At 40.3% G+C, this 22,034-nt stretch overlaps 3 protein-coding genes across 7 annotated transcripts in view; 2 read left to right on the forward strand and 1 right to left on the reverse strand.

Annotated features, from left to right (window-relative positions):
• On the forward strand, positions 1–9,836 carry rab8a (RAB8A, member RAS oncogene family). Its single transcript, XM_053651043.1, has 8 exons — positions 1–200; positions 1,382–1,442; positions 4,178–4,238; positions 4,327–4,404; positions 4,493–4,582; positions 5,162–5,227; positions 6,081–6,131; positions 7,368–9,836. Exons 1-8 carry the CDS (start codon positions 77–79, stop codon positions 7,458–7,460), a joined length of 624 nt encoding a protein of 207 aa, XP_053507018.1. The 5' UTR covers positions 1–76; the 3' UTR covers positions 7,461–9,836.
• On the reverse strand, positions 9,124–20,383 carry cib3 (calcium and integrin binding family member 3). 4 transcript variants are annotated; one of them, XM_053651046.1, is made up of 7 exons: positions 20,253–20,383; positions 18,704–19,875; positions 18,353–18,387; positions 15,552–15,663; positions 13,329–13,476; positions 11,418–11,613; positions 9,124–10,251 (listed from the first exon to the last, which is right to left on the reverse strand). In XM_053651046.1, the coding sequence occupies exons 2-7, from the start codon at positions 18,752–18,754 to the stop codon at positions 10,230–10,232; spliced, it is 564 nt and encodes a 187-aa protein (XP_053507021.1). In that variant the 5' UTR covers positions 18,755–19,875; positions 20,253–20,383; the 3' UTR covers positions 9,124–10,229. The 4 variants fall into 4 exon arrangements, with proteins under 4 accessions (XP_053507021.1, XP_053507019.1, XP_053507023.1 ...); XM_053651044.1 differs by having other exon boundaries at positions 11,400–11,613; XM_053651048.1 differs by lacking the exons at positions 18,353–18,387; positions 18,704–19,875; positions 20,253–20,383 and adding an exon at positions 15,888–15,994 and having other exon boundaries at positions 11,400–11,613.
• Positions 20,252–22,034, forward strand: part of sugp1 (SURP and G patch domain containing 1) — a 10,042-nt gene continuing 8,259 nt past the window's right edge. For both annotated transcript variants that reach the window (XM_053651040.1, XM_053651041.1), the window contains exons 1-3: positions 20,252–20,355; positions 20,887–21,049; positions 21,164–21,267. In XM_053651040.1, coding sequence (XP_053507015.1) covers positions 20,337–20,355; positions 20,887–21,049; positions 21,164–21,267 — 286 coding nt within the window. In that variant the 5' untranslated portion in view covers positions 20,252–20,336. The remainder of the gene's footprint in view (positions 20,356–20,886; positions 21,050–21,163; positions 21,268–22,034) is intronic.

Consider the following 22,034-nt stretch of genomic DNA (forward strand, 5'->3'; position numbering starts at 1 on the left):
CTCTTTGCTCTGTGCTGTTGAGTACGCGGCGCCACTTAGAAAATTTGCCGGGCGGGATTTCCGCAAATTATCAAGTATGGCGAAGACTTACGATTATTTGTTTAAACTGCTGCTGATCGGGGATTCAGGAGTCGGGAAGACCTGCGTGCTGTTCAGATTTTCAGAAGACGCGTTTAACTCGACTTTTATCTCAACTATAGGTGCGTTCATTCTTTGGGTTGTTTATGAACTCCTTTGACAAGTGACATATTCAGCGCTAGCTTAGCTAAACGCTAGGTGCTCGCTCCCTAGCTAGCTAGCTAGCTGTGTTACTGACTAATTCTTTCTTTACACATGTACTTGGATTAACTTGTATTCTAGCCAGTTGCTTTTTTTGTTGTTGATGTTGTCTTCTTTTAACATCTTTTCCCCCTTGGAATAACACTCTAAATATGTGTCAGTTTCCTTGGTTACCTAGTTTCGACTACCTGTTAGCTAGTTTACCCTGCCTAGCTTCAACTTGTTAGCTAGCTAGCTAGCTAGTTAGACCTTCTTGCTAGGTTGACGCACCAAACATTATTCTTTGCCTATAACGTATCAAGAATTGCCCGTACCGTTGTTCAAATGGGTCTGAAACCGAACTTTATTTTCAGTACTAATATATATATATATATTTGTTTATTAGCTTAATTCAGCATTAAGTAGCTGCTTAGCATGAGCCTGTAGATAGACTTAGCGTCTCCATGCTATCATTACGGAAGGACTGAAGTTAGCTAACCTGGCTAGTGAGTAAGCAGTATTTGCTTAACTAGATATTAACTTCAGCTGTTTAAGAGGAGTTGGGGACGCTAAAAACGAATAATATTTTTAGTTTAAGATTTCTCTTGTAACTTAAAGAAGTTTGTATTTGGTGTGTCATTTTAAAAATAAGAATAATGATTTAAAAAAAAAAAAAAAAAAAAAAAACTAACTGAAGTTCCTGAACTAGTAAACCTTCTTAGCTTAAACGTGAGCTAAGTACAACCCACTTTATCAATTCAGGTTCATCCGATGCATTTTAACAGTTTATTTATTTTATTTATTTTATTGTGTGTAAGTAAAACATAACTAGTGCAAATATCTAGACGATATTTATCATTCTATATGTATTCTTTAGTATCAATTAAAGAATGAAGTATCTCAAGTATTAGAACATACATCTTTGTGTGTGTGTGTGTGTGAAGTTGAGAAAGTGTTTTAATCACACATCAGAAGTCATGATCAGTATTCGAGGAAGTGAACAGTATATCGGCTCTGTCGAGGCTTGTTGCTGGCATCTTTACACTTTGATAAACAGAAGAATCGGACGTATGAGCGATCATCTGTCCAGCCGAATGTTTACACCTTGCTTGTTGTCTTGCAGGTATCGATTTCAAGATTAGGACGATAGAGTTAGACGGCAAGAAGATCAAGTTACAGATATGGTACGTATGTTTCAGTCTCCCGCTCTAAGGCCTCACGTGAACTGTCAGCTGATTCGAGTTCCTTTTAAACATAAATACGCAGGTAACGTGGAAGGCTGACGAATCGGCAGGGCTTCGGATAATCCTCGCTTTGTCCCTCAAGGCATTTGACATGCATTTCTTGCTCACAAAAGGTTGGTTAATTACATAAGGAGGCGTGACGTTTAAGGAAAACAATCAACGACGGGGTGGTGCGATGCGGCTCGTCACAAAGCCGAGTTACCTCCACAATCCCGATCTTTATTATAATAAAGCTAATAACTGTACATCCCGTTATCCGGTGATTTATTTCTCTTGGCATTTATTTAAGAACATACTTTATCCTTAACACTAACACTTCATGTTAATGAGACGAGTCAGTTCCTGTTATCACTTACGTTATAGCAGCTCTAAAGTCCCCGTAATGTGCCTTGAAACGCACAGCGTTATTCGGTGTGTTGGCGTGATTTCCACTGAAACAGGAAGTCAGGGCGGGACATATCGAGTGGCTCCTCCACCTTTTTAAATATCCAGTGCAGCGTTTAGTTTACTTCTCAGCCCGGGCTAAAGGAGCGGTCACACTAAATATTCGGCATGCTAAAATGTCTTCGGAGGCCGCTGCGAATACGGGCAGCGATTTGATTTTACAAATCAACAATGTACGCAGTGACGCCGCAATCCAGGCAGCTTCTCTTTTGATGTTGATTTTTTATATTCTTTTAAAGCCGCGTCGTGTAAAACGGGATGGTACGACACCGCTATAGTCGGTGCTTCCTCCATCTTGGATTTTCTGAAGCGATCACGCCGTGACGCGTAGATCTTCAACTGCTCACGTGTCTTCGCGTGATACGAATTCGCTGGTCAGATTTCACCAGAGTTGAACTTTGGAACGCGGCGAAGCTTGTTCGCGGGAGCTTGTGTTTCCGGTCTCCGGCTTTCGCGTGCGTACGAACGGACATCGACAGGATGAAAAGTGTGGCATGACCGCACCTTAAGCCATACTTTACAGCTTGTACATGGAAAAATGCCTGTCAGAAAGCAGTGAGCTGGCCCAAATACCTTGGGTTCGAACATTTCTCTCACTCAACAATGGCGATTTCGGCAAGGTGATTTTTACAACGTTGGGGATGGGACACTTATACAGATACTAGAGATTATGCATTTGATCGGATAGAAAATCCGATGAGACTGAAGTGAGGAATGAGGTCATCGAAATTGGTGATCCGTATCGGTGATGGGGACAGAATGTAAATTTTGAATGCATGTATCTTCTAAATGCTACTTTTGTCATCGTTTTGGAGCACACTAGCTGTTGCTATAGAAACGATAACATGTTTTGTTTAGTAGTTTCGCTTCACTTTACTGCGTTTCACCAACACCACGGACTCCGAACAGACTAGATGCATCAGTTTGAATTAAATGCAAGGGGGAAGAGATGCATAGTTTATCAACAAATCAACAGTTATTGAATAAAAAAAAAAATTCCGTAAATCCATTCTGTTTTCATCTACAAATTTTTGTCAAGCGGTCATCAATTTACTGATTAGACCAGCGAGGCTAAATAAAATGAAAAATCCGCTCTGTGAGCTAACGCCTCTAGCTCGTCTCTGGTCCGATTAGGGCTGGGCAATATATCGATAATATCGATATCATGATAAAGGATTTCATGTTAGACTTTTCGTGATTGTTGGTATGTTGATGTATTTTTTTTTTAAATGTTTTTAATAATTACAAATTAAACAGTACTGAATGGATATCGTTGATTTGAGGTAATTTTTTCGAAAAAAGTAATCATCTTGGACTTTGTAGGCATTAAAGAAAACTATCGCCAAACTTAGTTTAACATTTTTTGTTGTTGTCTTTGTTTATTTTACTACTGTTTTGCGGCCAGTTAGTTAACTAAACTATATATCGTGATACGCATCGTGTATCGTAGAAATGTCCTCAAGTATCGTGCTATGATATTTGTGTCATATCGCCCAGCCCTAGGCCCGATTGAGCTGTTTTTAAGCTAAACAATTTACATAAACGCATGTGAGAGGTTAAGTCACAACAGAAGATCTGCTACAGAAACCATGCTGGTTAATTTTATTTTATTTTTTTTTTTACAAAATTAGACTTAATGTGTTTGAAATATTTAATCATAACGCATTTTAAAACTACATTGTCTCCGTTGCGAGGGTGATTATTATGAAGTTAAACAGCGATGCAGTTACTTCATCTGCTAGGAAATCCAGTGCAGTATTACAAAGATTTAATAACTATACTCATTCCTAGGAGTCATGCTGTAATGCAGTGCAGGTTACCCAGCATGCATCAGCAGACGTGGAGATGATGATTCTGGGCAACGAATGTGAATGTCTTGAGAAATGTCTCGGGTCTTTCTAAACCGTTTCTCATGTGATCGCTTTCTTTGCGGCAACTACAAATCTGCATTTACGATCAGCTCCTGTAATTGTCCTGAAATTCATTTACAATGTGCCGGGTGTTTTGGTTGACATTAGGCTAAATGTATATTTGATGCATACGAAATGTTTAGATGTTTTTTTTGTTTTTTTTATGTATGATATCAGTTTTATTTTCAGATTACTTGTATTGAAATATGGCAGTGTTAATTGTGATTTATTTAGGACTTTACCATACATCTGTAGCTCTTACTAAGGAAGTGAAATGATATGGATCCTCAATCTCATGGAGCTTTACTTTGTAATATGCAGGGACACGGCAGGACAGGAGCGATTCAGGACAATCACAACGGCGTATTACAGAGGCGCTATGGTGAGTTCATGAACATAGTGCATTTTTGTAATGTTGCGTTTATAAATAATCTATTTAATCACACGCTTGTATTCAATAATGTGATCAGGGCATTATGCTGGTGTATGACATCACCAATGAAAAGTCCTTCGACAACATCAAGAATTGGATTAGAAACATAGAAGAGGTGAGGATTACTGATCAAATAAATACTGCACAAAATAAATCATTTCATTCGTATCATTTATAACTCAACTCTTTGCATCTTTACCCAGCATGCATCAGCAGATGTGGAGAAGATGATTCTGGGCAACAAATGTGACATCAATGATAAGCGACAAGTTTCCAAAGACAGAGGAGAGAAGGTGAGTGAGGGGGACAGACGCAAGTTAGCCGTTACGATGTCCTTCCGTGTGTGACTTTAATTTAATTTATTTATTTTCATTTTTATGAATAATAATAAATCACAAGACTGACATTGCTTGTCTCGCACACATAGATTTTTGATTTCAGGCTTGAGAAGTCTCTTTGACATACTGAGCATAGTTTACTGTGATTATATTATTATTATTAGTAATTTGATAGACATGCAAGACATGCTGACTCATTCGATCCACACATGAATCTGGATTGATTGATGGGTATTTTGAACACTTCACAATAATATTAACTGCGACCCTTGTTGACCCGCCCCCTCCTCCCTAGAACTCCTCTCGATTTTCCCACTTTAAAGATTTGCTGATGTAGCCACTAAAATTTTGTCCGAAAGTAGTCGAAAATGGATAAAAAATGTGAAGAAGAAAAATGACAAAAGTCTCAAATCTAACACTTTACAGTAAAATCTTTAAACCAAATATAAAATCTAACACTGCTAGGATTTTTTTTCATCAGCAATGTTGGCATCGTTGCTAATGATTTAAGACTGCTGTGTCTCCTCTCTACAGCTGGCGTTAGAGTATGGCATCAAGTTCATGGAGACGAGTGCGAAGGCCAACATCAACGTGGAAAATGTGAGTCAAGTGTACAGACCCTATCTTCCACACGTATTCATATAGCCTTTCTGTAATGTAAAGCATAATCTGAGCTCGATTACTGACACTCCTCTGGTGAAACTAATGTGATTTGACTCATCACCTGAGGGAAAGACATTTGTGAAAATGACCACAGTTGCACACATCAGCATTACACCACAGGCGTTACACTCGCAGACATGAGTTTAGATAGATTACCATGAGGGTGATTTAAACAGGATGAATATTACTGATGTAGCTCTTTCTTCAGGAAAGTACAAATGGTAATATCTTTTACTCTTTATATAACATTTTATTCCCCATCTGTACTAAATTAAAATCTGATCTCATTAGTAATCACTTAAATTACAGCTTTGAATGGGTATAAGACACGCTTCCTTCAGTTCTGTCGGCATACGATTACTTTAGGGACATTAATGACTAGGCATTTGTACTGCCTGATTCCGTGCACAGATAATATTTTATACGTCTTATTTCACAAGACGCAATATACATCAGCTTGGTCTGGTTATCAGTAGCAGCCCGGCGTGTTGGTAATGATTCACTTTCATTTCCGCATGGCAACCGCTGTTGTTGTTGTTTGAAAGCATAATAATTATTGAAACCACTGCAGCCAGTTCATTTATCAGTCATTATTAATGTTTATATTTATGTGAAATAAAGAAAAACATGATATCAGGCTAATGAAAAATGGGTTTCTGTGTCACAGTTCATTAAAAAGTGAAGTATGAGTCAGGAAGGAGAACTTCCTTTTTTCTCTCTCTCTTTTTTTTTTTTTTTTTTTTTAATGCTTCTGATTGCAAACTATGACGTTGTGTTGCTCTACTTTTAGGCATTCTTAACACTCGCCAGAGACATTAAAGCGAAGATGGACACGAAACTGGTAGGACCATTTCTCATTTTTCATCACTGACATTGATCATACCAGATATTAAAATGAATAACTGTAACTTATTCAGAGTTGACTGTGATGCTTTTTCATCACAGGCAGCTCTGGATAATTAAAACCTTTCTCCACTGCACACAGTGCCAAAACTTTTGGCACCAGAAATCTGGAACTAGAACGGGATCTTTATGAAGGATTTCAGTTTTATGTTTGCGTGTATATATACAATACAGAAATGTTGACCTGAGAAGAGCTCTAATCAGCAAATTAACTCAAAACACCTGCAAAGGTTTCCTGAGGTTATAATCTCTCAGAATTCAAGATAATGTGAGGCCAAATGTCTGAAACTTGAAGTTGAACCGAAAGTGGAACTTTTCAACAGGATAATGATCCTAAGCACACTGGCAAATCCACCAGGGAACGGCTCAAAAAGAAGAAATGGAGGGTTATGGAATGGCCTAGTCCAGGGATTTCCAAACTTTTCCAGGGCAAGGCCCCCCAAATGGCATTAACATTTGACCGAGGACCCCCTTTTGCAAGATGTCTTTAAAACACATTAAAAATACAGACTTTTGAATATATCCCCCTTTTTTTTAATTAATAATCACATCTTACAACTTTACATTACATTAGGAATTGATTGTGTGTGCGCGTGGGGTTGTCTGAGAGTGAGAAAGAGAAAATCATGTATTTATTTTTCACACCAAATTGTTGAGGCCCCCCGGGCGCCCCTGGCGGCCCCCACTTTGAAAACCACTGGCCTAGTCAGAGCCCGGATTTGAATCCCATTGAAATTTTATGGGGGGGATTTCAAACGGGAAGTACACGCAAGAAAACCCTCAAACATCTTGCGACTGAAAGAATGTTTATTGGAAGAGTGGACAAAAATTCCAGCGAGCCGATGTCAGGGACTGGGGGACAATTATGCAAAACGCCTACAAGAAGTTATTTCTGCTAAAGGGGGCAATACTAGTTCTGAGGCCAAGGGTGTACTTAGTTTTTCCACAGAAGAATATCCCATCTATTGATATTTCTGCTGAATAAGTGATTGAAAAAGCTCATTTTTCTTGTGGTTTTGTTCAAGTCAACGTCATGAATAGCCACTGTTTCAAAGAGGATCAAATGTTAGCTGGTGTGTGTTAGCTTATTAAAGCTTTGAGATGCAGCAGAACAGAGTGGAAGTTGGGCTTTGGCTGTTTTAATCCATTTCCGTTTTTGTATCTCTCGCTGTAGGAGGGTAACAATCCTCAAGGCAGCAATCAAGGAGTGAAGATCACCACCGAGCAACAGAAAAAGAGCAGCTTCTTCCGCTGTGTTCTACTGTGAAGACCAAGGCCTTACTGTCCTCCACCCTGGGGCTGAACTCAACTGGACTGTGCTCTTGATTTTAGCACCTCTCTCTCTCTCTCTCTCAGCACCTCTCTGCTTCCAGCCCTAGTGCTGCTGGAGTGCTCAGCTCCTCTCATCTGCTTCCACTGATGCGTGGTTTCTTCCAGCTTACGGCCATTTTCCTGATGAGGCCATAGCAAGCTTGCCTAGTGTCTTTTTTTTCTTCTTCTTCTTTTTTTTTCTCCAATTATCATTGTCTTCATGACTAAAGATTGCACCATTAATAACACATTCCCATTTACTCTCAAGTCTTATCAGTCCTCTTTCTGTGCCACAGAAGTGGACAATTATGTCCTTCTGGGGTTGGAGAAGGGTCAAGGATCATTTCTCCCTGCTTTCCTTCATAGGAAATCACCAAACAGTATAGTTTACAGGAATCGCAAACAAACAGAAAAAGTTGTTGCTTCATTTTGCGCTGACATTTTTGCCCCATCGTGAACTTTTATGGTTCAATTTAAATGCAGTGAACAGTATTTATTTATTTTCCCCCAGAAGTAATGTAGCGTAGATGTTCTGATTTTGTGATCATTCAGCTGTGTAACCAACTAATAGAACAATGGGATTTTTTGCCTTGTTATTAACTGCCCACAAGAAAATATACACAAACCAACCTCAGCCTTTGGTTCAACGTTTCTAATGTCCGAGCTGCAGTGAAAAACCTGAATATTTACTCCGATCCAAGATTAGAAATTGAATTCAAGCCTTAAGGAAAAAAAAAACCCCCATGTATCTTTGTCATCTCTTTTTCAGTGTTGCCTTTTATATCGCGTCTGATTTTGCTTAGAAAAGCAGACGTGTTATTTACGCAACAGGAAACAGCTGGGTTTTTTCTTTCTCTTTCTCTAAGGTTTGACTAGACTCTTAACACACTCGTCACTTCATGTTAGATACCATAGATGGCATCAGGCACCCAGTAAGACATTCCCTGCCCATTTCCTGTGTGCACTTAAATTATTATAGTTCATATGACTGGACTTATCTGCACAGAGAACAGCTGCTCATATCATTTATGTTGGCAGCTGCTTCGTCTTCATCTTTGCTGACGTTATAAACGTGTATCTTAATCAGAGCTAGCAATAGGCCAGGAGAGCCGTTAACTTACCAGCGCTGAGAGACCTGTAATATTTAAAACAAAAACAAAAAAAGTGAAGGAATAGTTGCTTCTAGATTAGGAGTTTTATAAATACAGTGTTTTACAGTTTCTTTTCTGGGAAGCAGAGAGAGATCTCACCGAGACGAGCGCCGCTTTCTTTTGTTTCGATGAAAGCTTGAGATAATGAAAAGCTGGTTTGAATGAAAGGAACTTTAGCACTTTTTTTTTTTTTCCTTCCCTTCCCTTCCACCCCTTTCCAAAGAGTCTAAATGTATCTACTTCCTATATGAGTTTGTCCACGTCTCCATATCTCCCACTCCAGCCCACATCCTGTGTACCTCCTTCCTTTGAGATTTCCTAACATTCTGCCATTTGTCTTAATTACTAATACTTGATCTCTCATTATAGATCTATGCATTATGAAGGTGACATTTTTGACCTCTTGTATTTTTGCGTATTTCTTTCTCTCTCGCCTCCCTCTCTGCAGTAGGTTTTTTTTTTTCTTCCGTGACACTTCTTAAAGACATTCCCATAGTCTCTGTGTATTTTTTTTGTTTGTTTGTTTTTGTTTTTTTGCTTTTGTCAAGCGCTTTTGTGCAATTCAGTGACTCTTTAATAATAAGAGACTTGTATAGAGTGTATCGAGTGAGAGATGTAGTTTTCACCACTCAGTGTGTTTTACGTCAATAACCTGTAACGCAGCACTGGACCTGGCTTTGATGTGACCAGCATAACGGCTCGATCCAGCGGTTTCGTTTTATTTCCCCTTTCTGTGCACTCTTGTACAGATTTGGTCAAGTAAAAATATTTGGAGAGGAGACGATTTATTAAACTGGTAGTACTTCCTGAAGTGTCAGCAGTTTTGCCAGCTGCGTCAAGCCTCTTCAAGCAGTTAATACCGTTCGACTGTCAGATCTTTGTTTCTTTTATTTTATTTTGAATTCACTGTCCTTCATATCCTTTTCATTTCTTTTATACAAACGTTCATTTAATTTTTTTGATCGCGAGGTGAACGGGGAGAAGAAAGTTGTTACATTTTGGAAAAAAAATCAATAAAAACAACAAAAAAAGGAAAATTGTAAATAACACTCTAAAAAGAGATCTACTTTAATTGTACTGTACTTTCTAAAAAAAAAAAAAAAAAAATCATGTTGAAAAATTGTCTACAGTTTTGTAGATATCAGTGCTTTTGATTTATTAAAATAAGATTCTTTTAAGAAGTAAAGATTTTTTTTTTGTGGTTTTTATTTGTGCGTCGTCGTAATCTTTAGTAGTGCTGCTTCGTCGTCGAGAAAGGGAGCTGTTGGGATTTACAGGCCAGCGTCGAATCCTCTGTTCTCAGAAACAATACTCGTTTTCGTTAAAACAAAAGTCACGTTGAAATTAAAAAAAAAAAAAATGGGGAAACTAAAAGGCGAAGTGTAGATCGAGGAAGTGCAACATCTTGGTTTGATGCATTTAACTGTTGATTCATTGTTCTCAGAAGAAAAGTGCTGTAAAAGTCCAGGTGATGTATTTCCTCCATCTCCTCTTCGGTTTCCTGTGGTGTCTACATTCCGTCTGGTCAAAGAAAAGCTTTGTACTTTAATCCATTTGGTCCTCAAAGACTTGTCTTATATTCTGATATGGAAAGTGCTGGAAAGAAATGAGATGTTCAGTTTATCTCTGAGCCGAGTTTAAATTCCCACTGGTTTTAAATACCCAAAAAAGGGTTCATGGAATTGTTCACATTACCGAAGAAGCTTTGTTTTTAAAAATAAGGCCACTGGAATAACTAGAACTATACAGCTAAGATACAAGTCCGTCCAGTATTTCACAATGGGGTTTTTTTTTGTTTGTTTTCTGTGATTGTTGTGGTCCAAAATGTTTGTTTTTCAAAATTTGTGGAGATTTTTGTGCGCTTTTTTTTTTGAGGAAAACTACTTGAATTGGTGAAATTGCAAATTGAGCCATATCACCCTGCAGCTCTCGCCCGGTTTCACACTGAAGCTAAGCAGGGGTGAGCCTGACCAGTACCTGGATGGGAGATGTCCCAAAACTAAGCTTTCTGCTGGAAGTGGTGTTATTGAGGCCAGCAGGCAGTGCTCACCCTGCGGTCTGCGTGGGTCCTAATGCCCCAGTATAGTGACAGGGATGAGACGTTAAACCGAGGACCTGACACTCTGTGGTCGTTAAAAATCCATGGTGTCCTGGTGAAATTCCTCCATTGGCCCTTATCTATCATGGCCCCCTAATAATTCCCATCTCTGAATTGGCTACATCACTCTCCGCCCCTCTCCACTAATAGCTGGGGTGTGGGGGGTGTTCTGGCGCACTATGCCTAGTGTCGCATCATCCAGGTGGATTCTACACACTGGTGGTGGGTGAGGAGATTTCCCCCCATACAATGTAATTGAGGATTGTAGTGCCTAGAAAAGCTCTATATAAATCTAAGGTAATAATAATAATAATAATAATAATAATTAATATTATTTGCACTAAATTGTTTTTCACAGTGATGTTTGTTGGTAAATGAGACCTTTTAACCGTACTCGTTCAGCGCATGTGAATCGAAGAGGGCTTTGACTGATTGCACGTTGTGATGTCACATGGTGCATTGTGACATCACACCCTGCGTCTTGGCCCAAATCTGCGGTAATTTTTATTTATTTATTTGTTTATTTTTTGAAGCTCTTGCAAGATTGCGGCGTTTCCGTGATTTGAGTTAATCTCTGCAATTGCAAAATCCTGGAGGGACCGAGAGATACGTGAGTCACCGTTAAAGTTCTGTTCTTGAGCCTTACATGTGCAGTGGCTCTAACCTGAGGAAGTCCGGTGCTTTCACGATCATGTGCTGGAAATCCTCCAGTGACAGACGGCCATCGTTGTCCATATCGGCTTCGTCGAGGACTTTTTCACACACCATCCTCACTTCATCTTCGGTCAGTTCGTTCCGCGTAAGCTTGTTCAAGGTCTTCTCCAGGTCCGATTTACAAAGGAAGTCATCGTTGTTAAAGTCTTAGAAAGGGAAAGATGGGAATAATGAAATGACATTCTTTTAGGCCTTCCCTAAATTTTGCCACAAAGTTGGAGGCCCATAAAGGTCTAGAATGCCTTTATATGCTGTGGCATTACAGTTTCTCTTCACTGGGACTAACAGGCCCAAACCTGTTTGACCAGTATGACAATTCCCCTGCGCACAAACCGATCTCCATGTAGGTTTTGATTTGCCAAAGTTTGAGTGGAAGAACTCGAGTCCTTCACAGAGCCCGGACCTCAACCCCACTGAACATCTCCATATCAAGGTCATGCCTTTGGAATAGGATGTGTACATTACTATATGCAAAACAAACCTACATTACATATATAAACCAAATCAGATCTATTTTCATAGCAGTTCACTGCCAATGCTAGCTAGCTAGCTACCATGACCTACCAGACAAAATCTCTGAGAGGACATGGATCAAACATAACAAATATCATCATGTATTGCTAATGCTAGCTAGATTGCTAACCTGAAAGGTTTCTAAAAGGCTTTTTAAATCCTGTTCATAAGCGTTTCTAATATTCATTGCTAATGCTAGCTAGGTCAAGAGGAGCGTATCTATGTTCTCCAGATTTATATGGCTCCTAATGAAAACATGCTGATTTAAAGCTGGAGTTAGGCTTCAGCATAAGTGAGAGCTGGGACATGTTCATACTTATCATTTTGTTCCTTTTATGACCGTTTCCTGTGTTTTCTAGGCTACAGTACTTCAGTTCATTTCTTCAGTTTAGTGTATACATTTCACTATTGTTCGTGCACGGAGTTGAACCGTATGAGTGTAGACTTAACGGCTATTTTTCGAGCTGCACGGATGAGGGTTCAGCGTGTCCGACCTAGTTCATTTTCCAACTCATAACTTGCATCAATTTCAAGTGTGGATGAAGGATGGACACTAATGTAGGTAGGTGTTTCAAGTTTAAAGGTAATAAAGTTAATAGGGCTCTGCCAGCACGGGAGTGGGAGGGGGAAAAAAAAAAACATCTCCCAACTTATTTGTAGTCTTCTACCTCCACACCACTAATCTGAATATTTACAGTTCCACCTTCAAACTTTAAACACCGAGCCATTCTGACTGAGATTGCCTCAAGATTTGTCAGGTTTACACTATATATATATATATATATATATATATATATATATATATATATATAAAAATTAAATCTAGCATGGGTTCTTGCCACGGTTTCCACGGTAGCGCTACAGTTTGATTAGACGAAAAGCATAACTCCCGTTAGGACTTCTGCTTCCATCAGTCATCCCTGTAGCCGAGCTTCTTTTGTTTACTGTCTCTAAATAATAAATGAAAACTTTCTCTTGACCTTCGGAGGCCATGGAACATGTGCTGCTGTAAAATGGCTTCATCTGATAGCATGTTTAATTAGACTGCCCCGGGCGTGTGCGCACACACACACACACAGTGTCTCCTGTTTGGAGATGAACCATGCTCTAATAAACTTGTGCATTATTTACACCTTTCCTTAAAGTATTGTCAGCTGGCCTGTACATGATTAACACAAAGGAAAGCTGGTGATCTCTGCTCCTGTACATGTGTCTCTGACCTACAGTCATCTTAAACTAGCTTATCATTAATAATGATAGCACAGATACAATAGCCTGGGAGAGGTTTGGCATGGTGTGTGTGTGTGTGTACTATAAACTGGCTTGAGTTGCTCTGTCTAGGACTGACCATAGATTTTGAATGCGTAGTAGGCCTTTAGATCCCTTGGTGCCATTTCGCTCAGCGCTGAAAACATGTCCAAGAAATCGTCTAAAGTCATGTTTCCTTCTCCGTCCTCTGAGAAGACTTCTGCGATTCTCTGCCTGAACGGGTTATCCTGTACGAGACATGTATAATCACAGACAAGAAGTTATTATTTTACATCACTTCAAAGCTACGACACTTTTCTAAAAAGACGAAGCGGCTTCGCGCCTCTGGGGTTTGGCGTTGGAGTCCTGCATCCACCATGTGTGCGTGGAGTTTGCATGTTCTCCCCCTGCTTCGGGGGTTTCTTCTGGGTACTCTGGTTTCCTCTCTCAGTCCAAAGACATGCCTTGTAGGCTGACTGACGTGTCCAAATTATCCATAGTGTGTGATTGTGCGCTGCGATGGGTTGGCACCCCGTCCAGGATGTCCCCCGCCTTGTGCCCCGAGTTCCCTGGGATAGGCTCCAGGCACTCCCATGACCCCGTGCGGGTGTAAATGAACTAGCATGTCTAAAAAGATCAAATGTGATAGATATAAGGTTTCATTTTGACCTCTACGTGAGATTGTTTGCTGCTAATGAATTGCTTAAAGCGGATTATTTGGGATTTTTGAGGAAGCACGCACAACAGCACTACCAATCATTGTGAGGAAAAAGTACACCGGATGATCTGTAGAAGAACTGAGGCTGGGGGCTGATTTCTTTCTAGGCCAGACTGTACATTCATGCAGTGACGGCTGTGTCAGGTGATTACAAAGAGTGAAACATTGCCTAGATTTGCTGTCCATTTGGGCTGATATTTTCAGACCACTTCGCTGACACGTCTGTTAAACACCATCGGCGGTGATTGAGAAGGCGCATGTGAAAGTAGCAGGTGTAATGAATTATTTACTCTCACAGACTTTTTCCACAAAAAATAGCCTTTGGAGGAGGAGCCAAAAGTAGATAAATACACATCCACTATTGTCCAATGAAAATACAAATTACACAAAAGGACAGATGACCGGATTATGCCAGAATAGTGCTTTTCTGGTTTTTCACCTTTTCTGGCAAAAGGTGGATTAGTGGTTAGCACGTTCGCCTCACACCTCCAGGGTCCAGGGTTTGAGTCCCACCGTGGCCCTGTGTGCGCGGAGTTTGCATGTTCTCCCCGTGCTGCGGGGGTGTGCTGCGGGTACTCCGGTTTCCTCCCCCAGTCCAAAGACATGCATGGTAGGCTGATTGGCGTGTCTAAAGTATCCGTAGTGTGTGAGTGTGATTGTGCCCTGCGATGGACTGGCACCCTGACCCGATGCTCCCTGGGATAGGCTCCAGGTTTCCCCGTGACCCTGAAAAGGAGTAAGCGGTAGAAGATGGATGGATGGTATTCAGAGGGAAAAAGCCATTTCTGACTTGATACATGAAAACTAGAAACTGTCAGGGTTGTTAGTGCCATGGTTTGAGCGTTTCAGAAACTGCTGAACTGCTAGGACCTTCGTGCATAACAGACATAACGATGGGGGGGTTTTTGGGTTTTTTTTTTTTTTAAAACATCCATTAAGAGGCCGTTCTATGGGCGGAAACACGTTGTGGATAAGAGACCTCGGAGGAGAACGTCTAGACCGGTTCAAGCTGACAGTAAGACTGCGATAACTCAATTAACCACTCTTTACAACCGTGGTGTGTAGAAAAGCATGTCAGAATTCACAACACATTGACCTTTGAGCTAGATGGACTACAACAGCAGAAGACAACATCGGGTTCAAGTCCTGTCACCCAAGAACAAGAATCTGAATCTGGAATGGACACAGGCTCACCAAAACCGAACAGATGAAGAAAGAAATAACATTGCGTGGTCTTTTTCCAATCTTCCACTACCCAGTTTCGGTGAGCCCAAATGTTTTCGCCCCGCTTCGTTTGGGTGGTGGAACGATTCTCAGAGCAGCAGTGATGTGGCTGATGATGTAGCGGTATGTGTACCTGATAAGCTGGTGTATATACTGATGGTGATACTGATGGTGTATATACTGCTGTGTGAAGTGGCGTGTAATGGGCTTGCACTTCAGCAGAGTCCATAAGTCGATGCTTTCTCAAGTTCAGGGGGATCTGATGACACACAACCTCTCCAAGGCTGCGATCAATTAGTAGCGGATCCATAATTGATAAGGAACACGGAGCGAGTGGTGCAGTGTGTGGTGTTCGTGCAATGGGAGGCCCATATACTGTACCTTCAGCTCTGGCATGCTGCCAATCAGCTCATAGGGCAGACGCACATCTGGCTGGGTGGTGTAGTCGAGCGGAACAAGCTGTGGGGCCAAATCGCGATACCTATGAAAAAGTCTGATTGAGGAAAAAAAAAAAAAGAAAGTAATCATTTTAATAATATATATTATTGATTATTCCTCATGTTGTGTCCTTTTTACTGATGGGAAGTCAGTCAGATGATTTGGCTCGGGCCACCAAATAAGAGTCAACTCAACTCTCGGCTCCCTCACTGCTATGTTTGTTCTAAACTTTTCCAATAGTTTTAACCAGTTCCTGTTCTTGTTCAATGAAATCTTTACCTTCTAATGAACAAAATCATCATACTGTCAATACATAATTAAAAAAACTACTACAAGTTAGTTTTGGTTCCCTTTAATCAAACTTCTAAATCTTGATACTCTTGATATTTTACAACCATGTTATCTTGTTGCCATGACAAACGAGTATAAATATTGATTAACATGAATGACATGGGTTTCCGTAGAAACAAGTTTCTATTTATATGGAAATGTTCTCATTACAAAAGGAAACGGAACGGACGAGTTAACGCTCTCAATGACGTACAGTTAAGACGTAAAGTTAGATCAAGCTCACGGCTTTCCCGGATTCCGGTCTTTAAAATGTAACCATCACGGTATTTCCCACAGTGTGTACATTCATGCATGGGAACTTTAGCCTGTTGTGGAACAAAACAAGCTACAAGGCTGTGACTTTCCCACAAGAACCTCGTGTAAAGCGTCTGTAGGTTAAGGACTGAGCAAGCCGCAATCATTCTGACATAGAGCAAGACTAATAAAAGATTGTTTCGATTAAGTAGTTAAATAGTTAATGCAGTCCCCTTTGAAACTATTGGAATGGCAAGGCCAGTTCATTTGTTTTTGCTGTAGAGTGAAGATATTTGCGTTTGAGATTTAAAAAAAAAAGATGAATATGAGAAGAGAGTTTAGAGTTTCAGCTTTTATTTCCTGGTATTTATATGTAGATGTGTTAAATGACATAGAACATGGCACATTTTGTATCAGACCGCCCAATTTGTAGGTGAGAATAAATGTTGGAACATGTGACTTTCCTGTTTCTTGTTACCCAGGTGTGTCCTGTTGGATTGAGCACTGAACATCTACTCTTGGTTTAGCCTTCACTTTGACCTGCGAAGACTGCGTTTGTTGTTAAAAAGGATAAGCCAACATGAAGATCAGAGAGCTGTCTATGGGAGAAAAGCAAGCCATTTTGAAGATGAGAAAAGAGTGAACATGAATCAGAGGCATTGCAGAAACATTAGGTATAGCCAATACAACAATTTGGAATGTCCTGAAAAAGAATGAAACCACTGGTGTACCGAGAAAGAGACACCGAATGGGTCGGCCAAGGAAAACAACAACAGCCGATGACCGAAACATTGTGAGAGCGGTGAAGAAAAATCAAAAAACAACAGTCGGTGACATCAACAACCTCCAGAGGTCAGGGGTGAAGGTATCACAATCCACTGTTCGAAGAAGACTTCGAGAGCAGAAATATAGAGGCCATACCACAAGATGCAAACCTCTCATCAGCAGTAAGGATCGGAAAGCCAGATAGAAATTCACAAAAAAATACAGAGATAAGCTACAAAAGTTCTGGAACCAAGATTAACCTCTACCAAAGTGATGGAAAGGCCAAAGTGTGGAGAAAGAAAGGATCTGCTCATGATCCTAATACATACAAGCTCATCTGTGAAACATGGTGGAGGTAGTGTCATGGCTTGTCCTTGCATGGCTGCTTCTGGAACATTCTCACTAATCTTTATTGATGATGTAACTCATGATGGTAGCAGTAGAATGAATATAGAAGATTTCAGGAACATTTGTCTGACAATTTACAGAGAAATGCATCCAGATAAACCGGGAGGAACTTCATCATGCAGCAAGACAACGATCCAAAACACACTGCCAACTCAACAAAGCACTTTATCAGGGGGAAAAAGTGGAAGGATGTTAAACTGGCAAAGGCAATCACCAGACCTTAACCCGACTGAGCATGCATTTCACCTCCTGAAGAGGAGACCGAAGGGAGAACCCCCCCCCCCCCCCCCCCCCGAAACAAACTACAACTGAGAAAAAAAAGCCGCAGTAAAAGCCTGGAAAAGCATCACAAAAAAAAAACCCCAACAGTTTGGTGATGTTAATGAGTCGCAGGCTTGATGCAGTTATTGTGAGCAAGGGATATGCGACCAAATATTAAGTCTTATTATTTACTTTTTACTTATTAAGTATTATTAATTAAGTAGTATTTATTTATTAAGTATTATTTACTTTAATTTATGTCATGATTTGTCTGTTCCTATACTTTTGCTCACCTGAAAATTGGGTGGTCCGGTACAAAGGGTCCTGTGTTTTATGTTGTTTAACTCATCTAGATGTAAATACCAGGACATACAAGATGAAATCCTAAACTCTCGTCTCATATCCATCTTTTGGTCTCAACCCCAAATGTCTTTGGTGTAGAACACAAACAAGTGAATTGGCCTCGCCGTTCCGATAGTTTCGTAAGGGACTGTACATTACTTCAAAAAAACAAAACAACACATACTGTAACACATTGAACACGATGAATATTTGGAAAACGAAAGATATGGTCTTTTCTACGCACACAATAATGCAAAAGACACGAAACAAAGAATGACATTAAAGGTACATTAAGGCAAAAGTTCTACAAAGGAAAAACAAATCAGGGTGCCTAAGACTTTTGCACAGTATTGATTCGTCAAACAACAGATCGTTAAAATTACCTAAGAATTTCTTTTCTGGTGAAGAATGTACAGTCCTGTAAATCAAAATGGAAATGCAGATCATGCTGTTAAAATGCAAACTGTCATTTCAGCAGTCTACAAATTTGTAGCACTTAAAATAAAAAAATAAAAAAAACCTTTAGTATTCACATACTGACATTTTAAGACAAAAGAAAGTATTGTCGTAATGCCATGTAAATCTTCACATATTTTACTAAATATTTACATTTTTGCTACTTGCGACTAAACATTACAATATAGATGTTAAGCAATTTGATCACGATCGCCAGTTCAGAGGTTATAGAGGTTACAGAGGTCAGGATCGAGAGGGATTTCTTGTCCTGAACTGACCTGATATGCATCCAGTTGCTGAGGAGTGAAAATAGACTGCTTGTTCCCCATCGCCCCTTGACATAAAGCACAAAATGCGAAAGCACAGTTTCAGTCTGCGAGTGTTGGTCTGCAATAACAGTGGAGATGCGAGCAGATATTTCGGCTATGAAATGCCTGCGATAATGAGGACGTGGGAAGAACAGAGGTGGATCAGGTATCCCTCTGTGTCCCCGTTATAATGGCCACGTTTCATCGTTTTCATTGCCTTGAATGGCAGGCCCTTTTTTGGACGTGAATGCATGCTGTCGGTCAGCGGGAGTGCCAGTGGCACGGCGCCCCTGCTGTGGACTGGGGGGTGACGCCTCAGACGAGAGTCAAGTTACACACGTTTAACCAGGGTCACAATACAGAACGTGGGTTCAGAAAAACAAACCGTCATTAAAGTGCTATCTGTGGAAAAGCTAAGAACCTGCATCCTTTATAGTGAAAATATGAACGTGGACGTACATATTATAGAACGCAGAATTTAAATGTATCCTGTTGATGCGGGGACAATTGCACAGGAATTGATCATGAAATATTCATGCGTTCACACTTCTTTCTTTGCCATTGTGAGTTTATTCAAGAGGTGCATCCAGGCCAAGGCTGACTTGGTACCATTGTATCAACGTGTATAGCCATTGTTCAGGTTTATTTTGTTCATGCCACTCGTGTATATAGATAGAGTTGATTCTCACCAACAATGAATTGGGTTTTAAGTTACAAATTCTTGTCACTGGAGTGATATTCAGTGGTAAATCTTTTGTTAGAGGAACATAATAGTAGTGTAACATTATTTATCATACATACGTATAAATACCACTGTACAATTAAGTGGACGCACGGTGGATTAGTGGTTCGCACGTTTGCCTCACACCTCCAGGGTCGGGGGTTTGATTCCCACCGTGGCCCTGTGTGTGCGGAGTTTGCATGTTCTCCCCGTGCTGCAGGGTTTCCTCCGGGTACTCCGGTTTCCTCCCCCAGTCTAAAGACATGCATGGTAGATTGATTGGCGTGTCCAAAGTGTCCGTAGTGTATGAATGGGTGTGTGAGTGTGTGTGTGAGTGTGCCCTGCGATGGACTGGCACCCTGTCCAGGGTGTACCGATTGTGCCGATGTTCCCTGGGATAGGCTCCAGGTTCCCCGTGACCCTGAAAAGGATAAAGCGGTATAGAAGATTGGAGGATGGATGGATGTACAATTAAGTGTTTTTATACTCCTAGTAATAAGGTTTCTTATATTCTTATGGTTATATGACTGTAAGTCATTCCCTTCAAATGCTATTGAAGTTAGAACCGTGTTTAACAATGTCGTATGTAACTTTAGAGACGGTCCCTTAATTTCCGCATATCCGCGAATATCGAACGTCCAACCAACTTTATTCCAGTCTTAATAATTGAGCCTTTTTCAAAGATATCTGTAAGTCTACAATTTGTGCTGCTACTGTCCTTGCTAGTGGTCTATTTCTTATACGTTAATTAAAAATTAAACCCGCCGTTCCACTAGATGGCGCTGTAAAATTCCTCACCTCACCCATTAAACATTTGTTTTCTCAAGGGACCGCGAAATAGTGCTTCTCTTCAGCGTCAACCGTGCTTTATATGTCCTGGAAATGGAGTCAAATGACGCAGGTAACATATAAATATAGATAATTTCCACATCATATGTTGTCTCTGTGCCGATAATTGCAACATTTAGGTAGCTGTTTTGTTAGCAAGAGGACGTTAAGTTGAGGTAGCCGTTTGAGCTAGCTGACTGCACTCATTTTTCCCCTACCTGTATTGCGACATTCCCCGCCTCCTGCGCTTGGATAGGTTAATAAACACAGTACGTGCGGCGGATTGGCTGTTGGTGTAAATTATTACCCAATCATAGTGCAGGAATCGGGCCAAGTCGAAATACGTTGGGAAAGAAAGAACGCTAATGCTCTTGAATTAATCGTATATATATAAAAAAACTGATCATAGTCTAATATCTGCTTCATTATTATTATTATTATTGATATTATTAAATTATTCATTCGTTCGTTTATTAACACGTGTAAATAATAATAAAAAAAATTGTACTCATGTTCTTTCATGTCTCAGACTAATGTTGATTTTGCTAATGTTGTTGTTAATGTTGTTGTTACTGTTGTTGTTACTGTTGTTGTTGTTTTAAAGCTCGAGGTGGCTGGAAAAGTAAATCAGCTCACCAGAAGAGCAAGTTTAACGTTATAATGCGCCAGGAGGAACTCATAGCACAGAAAAAGCGAGAAATAGAGGCCAAGTTGGCCGAGCAAGCCAAACAGAATCTGTCAACTCCCAGCAAGCCACCAGCAGAGAGGTTACACATCTACACCTTCTCCTCCTTCTCCTCCTCCTGCTCCTTATCTGACTACTAACAAGCCATCTTGATATGAAACACTGCTTTTCTAAACAAAGCCTATTGTGTTTTCAGTACCTCCGATTCGCAGGAACTGAAATCGAACAAGTTTGTGAACGATGGAAGCTTTCTTCAGCAGTTTCTAAAGATGCAGAAGGAGAAATCCAGCCCAGATTCAGGTATAAAACTGTTTATAACCAGCATATAGCATCCCTGTGTCTTTCATAGGCTACACTTGAGTGCAAAGGTCTGCATCCCACATGCTTCTCGGTATTTTGATCACTATTTGATCATTTGGTGAAAATCCACCAATGGCAACATCTCCCTGTGACATAAGCAAAGCACACGACTGCAAACTTGTCACAGGAATTACGACAGTATAGCACCGATCGACAAATTAGCACCAAAATCACTAAGCATATCGCAAATATTTCAGTATAATTAAGCAATGTTCTGACCTCTGTTTCACCCACATCGTTACAGTCGCGAGTGTGATACTGCTTTTTAACAGTTCTATAAACATGAAATTTATATAGTGTAACTGACGTTTCAGACACAGTATGGCCAAATATTTAGTTTGTTTTTGTACCATCCACGAAAATAGTTCCCGAAGAACTCTGTCCACAGCTGGATAGATCATTGCATGTTGCCATGCCAACGCACAAACTAATCGATTGACGGCCCGTAGTAAATGTAGTAACGGTTTCAACGTATTGAACTATCCCTAGAGTTTGAATTGTATGTTATAACAAATATCAGCACTCTTGGAACACCGCTTGAACGATGAAGGGCACGATCACACACACGTTCACACGCCACGGACAATTTGGAAATGCCAATCAGCCTACAGCGCATGTCTTTGGACTTGGGGAGGAAACCCCCAAAGCACAAACAGAACATGCAGACATCCCGTGAGGCGGGATTCGAACCCCCAACCCTGTGTGAG

The sequence above is a fragment of the Ictalurus furcatus genome, chromosome 20 (assembly GCF_023375685.1).
Source record: "Ictalurus furcatus strain D&B chromosome 20, Billie_1.0, whole genome shotgun sequence".
Classification (NCBI taxonomy): domain Eukaryota; kingdom Metazoa; phylum Chordata; class Actinopteri; order Siluriformes; family Ictaluridae; genus Ictalurus; species Ictalurus furcatus.

Bases quoted from the DNA above. Each gene is read 5' to 3' on its own strand.
- cib3 (XM_053651044.1), bottom strand. From the start codon at position 18,754: ATGGGGAACAAGCAGTCTATTTTCACTCCTCAGCAACTGGATGCATAT. The intron at 18,388-18,703 runs GTCAGTTCAGGA...TTTGATTTACAG, and splicing joins AGCAACTGGATGCATATCAG to GACTGTACATTCTTCACCAG. The intron at 10,252-11,399 runs GTAAGGCTCAAG...ATTTCTTTCCAG, and splicing joins AGGTTAGAGCCACTGCACAT to CACTTTCCATATCAGAATAT.
- rab8a (XM_053651043.1), top strand. From the start codon at position 77: ATGGCGAAGACTTACGATTATTTGTTTAAACTGCTGCTGATCGGGGAT. The intron at 1,443-4,177 runs GTACGTATGTTT...TGTAATATGCAG, and splicing joins AAGATCAAGTTACAGATATG to GGACACGGCAGGACAGGAGC. The intron at 6,132-7,367 runs GTAGGACCATTT...CTCTCGCTGTAG, and splicing joins CGAAGATGGACACGAAACTG to GAGGGTAACAATCCTCAAGG.